Genomic DNA, 11,245 nt, shown 5'->3' on the forward strand with positions numbered 1-11,245 from the left:
TGGATGAATATCTACCTCCTTTGACGATAAATATTGGCACCAGTAGGCAGTTTGCAGAAGGAATAAACTGATCACTATGTTTGAGGAAATCGTGGAAACCGTGAAGATCTGAACCATCAAAAAGAAATTTGACAATCCAGAAATCCCAAAGTAGCAGTGTACCACAGTTCGCAACAAGTGAATAATGAGCCTGTACTTTACCCTTCCCCACTTAAATACAAAATGTTTGTCTACAGCAAGGTTCAAACCCGTGACATGCATCTAACCCACACATCACACGTTGCACTCTTATCAATGGACAATCTTAACCATCCACACTGGAAGGCTCTAGTTTTCCTTTTTTAATTATCACTTGTCTAGTGACTCTAATGTTCATATATTACATTATATTGCTTGAGACAGGAACCATTCTTTAAGCTGCTTAATTGGTATCAAATCTCTCTGAGGTGCCTTTCATATATCATTTGAGTTGCTTTCCACTTGCACAATCATCGTCGGAAATAATTAGAAACTGCTTTTGTACACTCACAAGAAAAAAGACGAGCAGAGGATCATTATCCCCTACGCTGAAATGACAATTTTTTCAAACAAGTTTTACGCAGCTGTCAGTGTAGAGAAGCTTCGTTGAGAGCATCCAATTAAATGATAGTTCCCATAATTCATCAATCGTGTATCCCATTTTGTTATAATTTGCCAAAGAATTCTGCATAGCTCAGTATTAAGTTATATACTCGTGGGGACGATCAAATTGGGTTATGGGCCTCAATGTCCACATGCCTAATGCCTGGAACTATTTCCTGGATTTCCTTTTCTAGCCGATCAACTTCACTCCCTAGTGCTGTGACAACTTCCTCACCTGGCAAGCAACAAAAAGGTTTCATAGCAAGTAACAAGTGCAGTTCGTATTCATACCTTCAAAATTAGGCATACCATAGCATGACATCAGTTTCAATAGTTCTGCATCATCCTTCTGCTCTGAAGCCTCCCGAAACTAAATATGAAAAGAGAAAATAACTCGCTATTATACATCAATAATGCTTGTAGACTGCATGACCCCAAGGGTCAAGAAGAAAGTGAAATATTTTTTATGGTCTTCAAATTTCAAGCTGAAGTTATGAATTCAAGAAACATGTCATCAATGTCCAGCAAAATCAAATAGAGATGAGCTAACTGAACTTCAAGAATGTATTAGCAAGAAATGATCACTTCAACAATAAGCAAAAAAAGTAAGGTCAAGAAACTTGCAGAAACAAATTGTCCTACATCAATGAAGCAAACAGGTTTCCATGTCAAGGACAGATGCAAAAGTCAGATCCTCAGCAAAATTAATTGCTAAACCTGTAGACTGGTAGAGCATATGGTTGGAACTCTATTTGTTATATATGTATGTGTTTAAAGATCTTGATGGTAACTCTATGCTGCACATGTGTAATGAAATAGTTCAGACTTTCTTGGATGCAAACAGATGACTTAAAACAAGAAGTTTGTTATGGATGGAAGAAAATTCATCCGTAATATCAGTTACATGCTAGGTTAGCTTAGCAGAGTTGCAGCAGATACCACACATCCAGAATGAAGTAGGTATTTGAGCCAAAATCATGTATTTAGGAAACGATGCACTCTTTTATCTGGTAATAACATGACTACAAAAAAGGATACAACTCGCCCTATAGGAGAGTAGGCTTTAAAGAATCTTGAAGATGTTGATCAAATGTAAGTTAAAAAAACTAAAAGGAAAGATGATCAGCCGAGGGTACAGGAGACCATTGCTTGAACTATGAAGCACAAACAAAGACATGATGCAGATACACACAAATAAGCACTTTTCATCCATTTCTTTTACCAAAATAATTTCGATCTTTTTATATTAGGATGTCCCAAAAAATTCAACATATAGTTTAGATAATAACATCCAACAACTCGGCAAGTTTCAAAATTTAAAACTCATCTAATGGTTAAAATTTTAATCCTCATTTTATTTTTCACTACACCAACGCCTCGAAAACTTCAAATTGTTCTACAATTACCAACAACCTGTGCAAGTCAAATCAACCAGGCCAACCAAAAGAATTTTACACAAACATGAAGGAGAGATTAATGTATATGCGTATACAAAAAAGTGAACATGCTTGTATTTCATAGATTAATATAATGACTCACCATCTTTAACAACACACATCAGATCCACCTGGTACCCTCATTTGTTTTTCAATTTGGCTTTATCCTATATATAATAATATTCTAAGAGTTTATGTTGATCTTTTATTACATCCTCTCTCATTATTTTCAATTTGGCTTTATCCTATATATTATTATATTCTAAGAATTTATGTTGATCTTTTATTACATCCTCCCAAATAGGAGTCATCTTGAGAAACACCAACATAGCACCGAATACATGTCCGCAGATGCGCATGGTAAAGAAGTGTTAAATGCCTTCTATTTTATAAAAGGTAAAGGAGTCTATCAACCCATTGATGCTATCAGCTATTAAAATGCAAAAACGGGATGCATTTTCTCTTCCTAACCCCAATAATGGTGTGGTGGAATAATTAAGAAGTGTGCATGGAAAACTAATAACCTGTTTAGCCCACTCTTCACGTCCAGCTCTCTCTAGGTAATTTTGAACCAGCACTACGCCATTGAAGTCTGCCATATAAAACAACATATTAGAAGAGGTACCTGAATGAAACTAAAGAATAGAAATGAAGAACCAGATCCCATCACCTATCTCAGCCTTAAACCTAAAGAAACCAGGTCCAATCACCTCACTTTTGCAATCATAAATGGAATCAACAACCTGTAACAAGTACAGTTTGGATGGTTTAGTTAGGCAAAGAGGTTAGCAGAGAAGAGCGATTCACAAACAACATACTGGATCATTTCTCAGGAACTGCAGAACCCTGTCCATGTCTTTGTCATCAATTGCTCTACCAATCAAAGCATGACGATTTCTCTGGATCAGAAATATAGCAACCTGCATTTCAAATTGCATCATTACATTATTATCCTCCCCTTTTACAAAAATTAAGTTTGAGATGACAGGCAAAGAATATGCTCCCTATCCTCTCCCGCTCCAAAAAAAGGTGGTGGAAAATGTAAAGGCATCGGACACTTATTACTGACAACCAAGTTTAGTCGTCATCATCAGTCTCTGCATCAATCACAACAAGATCAATAAAGTGCATCACTAACACTGGAAAGCATTCCATGAGATGAGTTTTCAAATTTCACTTTTCTCAATCAACATCTCCTATACACTACTTCACAGTAACCCAAGTTACTTCGACGCCAGTCTTAACTTTAAAATTAAGATAAGAGAGCTAAGAACACAACCACCCCTCAATCCCTATCTAGCTAGAATTGGCCATATGGATCATCAATATCTATCCCGCTGCATTTTTTTGTTGATTCGGTAATAAAATTTCTATCTATCCTGCTGCATTTTAAATCCATTTCATTCTTCTTTTTTCAAATGCAATGAAACTCATTCTAATACTCAGGCCCCGTTTGTCCATAGATATAAAAAAAAAAAATCACTTTTTTTTTTGGAATTTTGGAGTTGGAGTTGTGTTTGGCCATAGTTTTTGAAATTGTAGTTTTTGGTGAAATGTAGTTGTAAAAAAGTGAAAAAAGTGAAATTTTTTTGAAAAACAAGTTTTTTGAGTTTTTGGTATTCCGGAATACAACTTCAAGTTGTATTCGGAATTCTCATGGCCAAACGCTGATTCCGGAAAAAAGTGAAAAAAAATTCCGGAATAAAGTGAATAATTCTTATGGCCAAACGGGGGCTCAATATTTTGTCTTTTAGGACAAAGTGAGTTTCTCTAAGACCGGAGATGCACTAATATCAAACTTATCCCTGGGTGGTCATACAATATCTAACCAAGCTAAAGGATTCCGGTTAAACACCATCACATCCCACCTACGTGTACCAACAACTAAATTTTAATCCTAACTGGTTGGTTTCTCCTACATGGATACTTTGTTTCAATTGTATTATGTTCTTTACCACGTCCACATGGATTCTGAAAAATTGTAGGCTTTTTACACATTCCCTCCATGTGATTTGAGGTTTAACTAGTCCTTTTTTCGGGGATCAATTTTAGGTCTACGTTGTCATTTTCTAATACCTTCAATTAATGGTGTTACACCTATGGACGGGTGCATGGGTGCATCGGGAGGTCAACATAGGACATTATGGAACCATCTCATGCAACCTTCTCTCATTTTTTTCTCTCAAAACATGCCAGTTTCACCTCCTGACAGATGTAATCATTTCTAATCTTGTATAATAGCACATCTATCTTCACATTTGCATTTTTATAATACTCATCTCATGGATCTAAGAGGCCAATATTCACTCTCTTATAATGGACTCAAAACGTTGGTGATCACTTTTGTGACATCTTAAAATGCAGCCACATTCCTAATTTAACATATATGCACAGGGTCATAAAAAACCATATACAGGTATATTTTTTGATAATTCGTACTTAATGTAAGGTAACATACAATTTAGGGAAAAAGGTCAAAAATACTCCTCTACTTTGGAAAAAAGGGCTAAAAATACCCTCCGAACTTATTTTGGGTCAAAAATACCCCTCTCATCCTTAAAGTTTTCAAATATACCCCTGTCTTGACGGAAATTATCCCCCAAAATAACCCGAAATCCTTTCTTAAATGATGGAGCGGGTTTAAAAAATGATTTTGGGTTATTTTGGGGGATAATTTCCGTCAAGACGGGTATATTTGAAAACTTTAAGGACGGGAGTGGTATTTTTGACCCAAAATAAGTTCGGAGGATATTTTTAGCCCTTTTTTTAAAGTAGAGGGGTATTTTTGACCCTTTTCCCTACAATTTATTAAGTTTGTCGTGACAACACTATGAACACTCAGTGTCAACCTCATATTGTACATAAATGATAAAACAACTAATAGGAAGGATCAAACTACGAGCGCTTACTACAATCTGCAGGTTATCACCAAATTCTCAACTTTGTGCCAATGCAGACAGACTATACATTTACAATCCCTAGCTTCAATTAAAAGATCAATTTTGAACTCAAATTTTTGAATTATGCTGAGACACACTGAAAAATACATATAGATTACAATGCCTGAATTTCAGCACAAGTTTAAGGTTTATCGTCACATACCATTCCTAGAAGGTTGCCTACTATAATGGAACCAATGGGATCATAAATTGGATTTCCAGTGGCATTTACAGCAACCAGTGATGCAGCAGCAATGGCTAGGCCTGTAACTGCAGCACCATCCTACAAATTGAACATCACATTACACATCACTGACAAAGAGAATATGAGCAGGAGCTCAAGAAATCATGTCAGTCACCTCCGTCATGACAGCCACAGCTGTAGGATCATGACCTCGCCAAATATAATCTCTCACTGTCATTCCTTCCGCGGCAGCTCCTTTTCTGACAGCTTGTATAGCCACAATGAGAGAAATACCTAAAAGAAATCCAAGGTCCGGAAAGAACATGTAGAGAATGAGATACGGGGTAAAAACCATAAAAGGAATGAACATTCTAGCTACTTGTATTTATTAGAGAAGAATACATACTCTCTATAATGAATGAGCCACCAATCACCAGTGCTACATATCCAATGTTTTCTGGTTGCTGAAACAAATACATAAGAAGAAATACAGTTCTCGTTGATGTGAAAGCACAGTATTCAACAATGATGGATCACTGTATTTCAATTAAAGTACCTGAGAAGTCCACAAATTTTGAACTCCATTAACTATAGTAGCACCAGAACCAAGACAAAAGATACCAACAGCAGATATCAAAGACCAAACAAATCTTTCCTTGGAATAGCCATATCTGCAATGATAAAATAAGAAATTGAACAAGTTCATCAGGCTCTAAGCCTCAGAAACACGTCACCAGATAAAGACCAACTTTTCCACGAAAGCAATTAAGATCTTTTGATCGTAATGTGTTTGATTTATTGTTGTTAAAGCTCTGGTCAGGCATGTATATTTGAAAAACAAACATCTGGTATGATACAGCTGCAGATTCACCAAATCAATGGTAAAAAGTTTCATTTTGCAATTGAAGCAAATACTGCTATGTCTAAAGATTTTAGGCGTGCTCTATTAAAAAACAATAGAAATATAAGAAAAGGGAATGATGCCTGGAATGTCTAGGTATTAGGACTTACGGGTGGATAGCATCTGGTGCACGTCTGGAGCTACTTAAACCATAAGCAAGAAGTGCCTACAAAGGGAGCAATCAAGAGTTGTTTGGTTAATGAAATATTAAACATGGAACTTCGCTCATGCCAGGCCATGTTAGTTTAAAAAACGTGCAGTACCTGATTTGCAAAATCTGCAACTGAATGCACAACTTCAGCCAGCATAACATGGCTGGAACTGACAAACCAGACCCCAAACTTCAGGGAAAAGACAAGAAAATTGCACCATAAAGCTGTTGTGACTGCTCTCTGGCTATAGAAATACAAAAAGAAGAAATTAAATGGTGACACAGTACAGAGATTCATAGTTTAGCTAAGAAAATTATTTTGCCTTATTAATCAACAGTAGGCTGCCACAATTGTACAGGAGAAGGTTTTGATGTAAACATTTTAGTCTAGAGAAACTACTTATAACTTTGAGACTGAAGTCATTTTCCACCATACAATGTGAAACACTTTTATGTCCGACCAAATGGAGTCCACAATAAGCAAAGATGGATAAATCCATGTAATGTTATTGAATGCCATCTGATTGATTCTGGAACTATCACATACCTCACCAACACCTTTGAATGATGGTTAAATCAGTGTTTTAAAAGGCATTTTCGGGGCGAGCCCTGGGGCGGGGCGCACCAAAAACGTCCCAAGGCGATGGTGGGGGGCAAAAGTCTCAAAAGGCGTACGCCCAACAATTCGGGCGTACGCCTGGGCGTGTGAGGCGAGTTTTGTGTGTTGGGGCGTAAGCCCAGAATTTTTTTTCAAATTAAAACGAAATTTGTTAAATAAGTCCTTAATATAATGCCCAAATTCTCAAAAGTCAACTTGTACTTACTCAAATGTTTTAAAAAGGAACTGAACCATTAAATATAAAAGTCAAGACCTTTTTATTGCTAAATGCCCTAATATATGTTCTTTCCCAATTCTTTATCTTTTGTTCTACCATCCCAAAATAAGTAACAAACAGTCACTTGTGCTTGTAAGTAGCGTATAATAGATTGTTTTGATTAGTTTTTTGTGGGGATGGAGCACATCTATATATATTTTTCACTTGTTTATAGTTTTCTTCAATTTTTTTATGCAATTTTACCTACTTAAAAATATTTATTGTAATTATATTATTTTATTAAATACTAAAAATTAAATACCCATGGGGCTTACGCCTCGCCGAGGCATACGTAAAACGCATCACCTTACGCCCCCGCCTTTTCAAACACTGGATTAAATTACTTGCAACAAGATAATTGAGTTCTAGTGGAACATACTATCATAGTGGGTACACCCAAAATCCCAAAGTAATCATTCTTTAGGAGAATCAATTGCATAAATCTTATCTTATGCATGCCAAAATATACAATGTAACCAAATGTTCTGTTAATGTAATGTGACACTGATAACTCATCTTCGTCTAATTGTACATATCAACATTTCTTCTAAAATGATGATGTTTAGACTATCCCCTTGGGGACGTAAGTTTACATGCTTGTATCATTTATTGTCCTATTGGCCACATGAGCCCGAAATTTGGCCAAAGAGAACTCATTCTTGTCACACTTGAGGTCTTCAACGGGTAAAGTTAAAAACTTTTTCAAATAAATTTTAGAAAACTTAGCTATTATACAAGATATCCTTAATGTTTCCCTGGTTATTTTTCTTTTAATGTTTCTACATGTTCATGTTTAGTCATGCATGTAGTACTCCAACCTAGCGACAATTCTTCTTTTATCTATTGAACTTCAAAACCGAGCTAAAAAGACCACATTCTGAGTTAATAGGGATAAAGTTAGAAACTTACCTTTCCCGTTGCCCTTTGGGAAGAGAAATAGAAATAGAAAGACGAACAAGAAAGAAGAAGGAAAAAGGGTGGTATTGGTGGCAAATGTAGTTTCAAATTATCACCCCCCTCTAGGGTCTCAAGTTACATATACATAAGTCCTTTTAAGATATGTATGCAAAAAGTGCAAAAGAACCATCATCATTGGTTGAACCTGGGGAAGGAGCCAGGATTTGAAGCTTATGAGTTTGGGATTTTAGTTCTTTTAAGTTCTTGGGTTCTAAATTAATAATTTGTACATATTCAATGAATTTCTTAAACAAATACAGGGTTTGGATCAAAACTACTGGGCTGAACCCGATACCCGATATGCTCTAGACCCCCCCCCCCCCCGGGCCAACAGCCCCCGGGTTGGTCTAATGAAAGACTAGCAGAACTGGAAAAGGATCAGAAACAACTCACCAGACATATATGAGGGATGAATTGTGCGCCTAACAGCACAAACAAGTTTAAATTTTCAGATTGTAAGAAACAGTAAGGCTATCTACGCAATTAAGCCTCAACATAAAACAAAAGAAGCATCATATATGAGGAGAACAACACACATTACCCATGATCATCCACCACCTCTATCGTCTTTATCTTCTTCGCTCTGGTAAGCAAACCTGCAAACAGCATTTTGGTAAAACATAATGCTAATACTACACATAGTCAACTCAATTTAAATATAGGACTAATATTTTGCTCCGGAATTTGTATTATAAAACAAAATGCTAACACTACACATAGTGAACTCGATTTGAGCATAGGACAAATATTTTGCTCCGGAATTTGTATTATAAAACACAATGCTAACACTGCACATAATCAACTCGATTTGAACATAGGACAAATATTTTGCTCCGGAATTTGTATTATAAAACACAATGCTAACACTACACATAATCAACTCGATTTGAGTATAGGACTAATATATTGCTCAGGAATTGGCATTATAAAACATAATGCTATACTACATATAGTGAACTCTATTAGAGTGTATCGGTATCAGAGTCATGATTAAAAAAAAAAAAAAAAAAAGCCTCACCCCGGCTGAGGAACAGGTGACTACTATTTCTGGAAATTGAAGACGAGACTACATTTCGTGAAGAGTTAACAGAGAATATACTGCGCAATGCGAATGAAGACGGTGAAGAGCAGGGATTTCGTTGAAGTTTATGATAAGTATTGAAATGAGGTTCAGTTTCCTCTTCGTGTTTGGATGAACAAGAATGAAAAGCATCAAAATCAAATTTCTCGAGTGCAGCAGAAAGGGAATAAGAGCCTTGATAACGATGACGATAGCAGCGAAGAGCAGAGAGAACGCGAGGAGTAGGCATTTAATGCGTGAAAACAAACAAGGATTATATATATATAAATACAATCCAGAAAAGTAGTTGGTTGGCAGTTCAGTAGGCTTTAGGGTTTTGAGGTTCTAAAGTGAATGTGAGCTCTAAAACTCATTGCAATGGAGTTGCAGAGTTGAGAATCGGAAAGTACCATCAACAGATTCTCCATAGGTAAAGGAGCATATTCTCTTCTCTAAAAGCGTCGGCTCAGTCCGAATTTTGTGAACTAATTTATGTGTTTGGGCTGTTGGCCCTCGAACTCAATGGACTCGAGACACTGTTATGTGAGAATTTGGTTAGAAAAAGAAAAAAAATTGGCTTCTTTTGTAAATAATTACTCTATTATTTATGTGGCACACTTTTCATTTTAATTAATTTAACAAGAATTATTCTACCATTTAATATTAAAAATAGTTTAACTTGAAAATTTTATTTTACCTTTAATAAAGTACTTATTATATAAATATTTAAAGCTGTTTTTAAATCATATATTTTTAACCTTTCTTTATAAATTGCGCGTATATAAATTTGAGACCAAAAGGATTACTATGAAAGAAACAGTGTTCTACGGTCTTTTTCTAAAATGTCACTAAAACCCTGATGCTTTTCAGCCAAATTATGATTTCAATGACAACGAGAGGATTATACGAAGGAGGTCAAGTTTGAGAACAAAAACTATGACTCGGACTTGTCGTCGCTCGGACTTGTCGTCTCCTTTAAATTTGGTTCTATTTTTCCTTTAACAACCTTTGAAGTTCATCGATACGACTTATCTTAAAGAAACTTCTATTTTTCCTTTAACAACCTTTTTGCTTTACTTCCATACAGACTATCTTAAAGAAACTTAACGCAACACCGTAGGAGAATGTGAAGACGGAGTCACATAAAAGGTAAAAATTTACCACAACCTAATGATTATATCAAATCAAGTATCTTTCATATACACATTTAACACTTAATAATCATAATTAAGTGAAAAATACGTCTACTTTAATTTTTAATTACTAATTGGTGTAAACAAGTCCTATATATGTAAAAGGTATGTGAAGACAGATAAACAAGCTCTAGGACCTCAAATATTAAGCCAATCCAATGGATACAATTACCCGGACAGGCTCGCAGCCTTCAACCATGGCCATGTGGTCAAAAGGCTGTCCACTGTCTTCGAAAATTGAAAATGAATTTACCTACTGCATTTTAAGAAGAAAATAAAAGGTATGATATACAAAACTCGTCAATCCCCAAAAATGGCTATGCTACTGCTACATACTCGTAACTTCTCCGACATGGAACATGCTTCTATCAAGGTACCAACGCTAGCATGATATTAATGATAAATCACGTGACTGGTTGAACAAGTGCCGCCAATATAGCACTTGAATCCCATAATACTGAATCAATAACTAATCTATTGAGGACCTGGGAGAACCTACTTATTACCAAATCGACCTTCTCTCCTGGTCCGCACCCGCCTATATGATTTTTGCTGTCCAACTGACCTTCCAGCTCCAGAACCCACTGCTCTGATCATTCCGGCTCACAATTTTTATGGGGTGAGCTTCTGTGTTAAACCCACTCATCCAGGGGAATGACTGAAGAGGGTGAGAAAAGAAGATAGAGATATTTAAGAGTCTCCCGAGAAAAAGCTCTGCATCTTATTGTCTTGCACACCATATGTTAACCTGGGAAAACGCCGACAGCACATTAAAATTGATGTCCAAAATATCATTGTATCTCAAGTCCTGATTATTGAAAAAGCAATTCTGGTAAGATATCACAAGCAACTCCCTTATGCCGGGAAGTTGCTGATGGATCAAGGAATAATCCATTTACCAACAAACACAAACTTGGGTACCTATGAC

The 11,245-nt window shown here is 36.1% G+C and overlaps 1 protein-coding gene across 1 annotated transcript; it reads right to left on the bottom strand.

Annotated features, from left to right (window-relative positions):
• Window positions 1-104: 104 nt before the first annotated feature.
• On the bottom strand, window positions 105-9,657 carry LOC132052158 (metal tolerance protein C4-like). Its single transcript, XM_059443536.1, has 13 exons — window positions 9,083-9,657; window positions 8,606-8,660; window positions 6,345-6,477; window positions 6,192-6,247; window positions 5,737-5,851; window positions 5,587-5,644; window positions 5,356-5,474; window positions 5,160-5,279; window positions 2,876-2,977; window positions 2,728-2,800; window positions 2,582-2,649; window positions 931-991; window positions 105-856 (listed from the first exon to the last, which is right to left on the bottom strand). The coding sequence occupies exons 1-13, from the start codon at window positions 9,372-9,374 to the stop codon at window positions 744-746; spliced, it is 1,365 nt and encodes a 454-aa protein (XP_059299519.1). The 5' UTR covers window positions 9,375-9,657; the 3' UTR covers window positions 105-743.
• Between the last annotated feature and the right edge of the window lie 1,588 nt (window positions 9,658-11,245).

Source organism: Lycium ferocissimum, chromosome 4 (assembly GCF_029784015.1).
Source record: "Lycium ferocissimum isolate CSIRO_LF1 chromosome 4, AGI_CSIRO_Lferr_CH_V1, whole genome shotgun sequence".
Classification (NCBI taxonomy): Eukaryota; Viridiplantae; Streptophyta; class Magnoliopsida; order Solanales; family Solanaceae; genus Lycium; species Lycium ferocissimum.

Excerpts from the sequence above, each read along its gene's own strand:
- LOC132052158 (XM_059443536.1), bottom strand. The coding sequence starts at position 9,374 with ATGCCTACTCCTCGCGTTCTCTCTGCTCTTCGCTGCTATCGTCATCGT. Across the intron at positions 8,661-9,082 it reads TCACCTGTTCCTCAGCCGGG|GTTTGCTTACCAGAGCGAAG; the intron begins GTGAGGCTTTTT and ends TGCTGTTTGCAG. Across the intron at positions 992-2,581 it reads GTGAAGAGTGGGCTAAACAG|TTTCGGGAGGCTTCAGAGCA; the intron begins GTTATTAGTTTT and ends TTTCATATTTAG.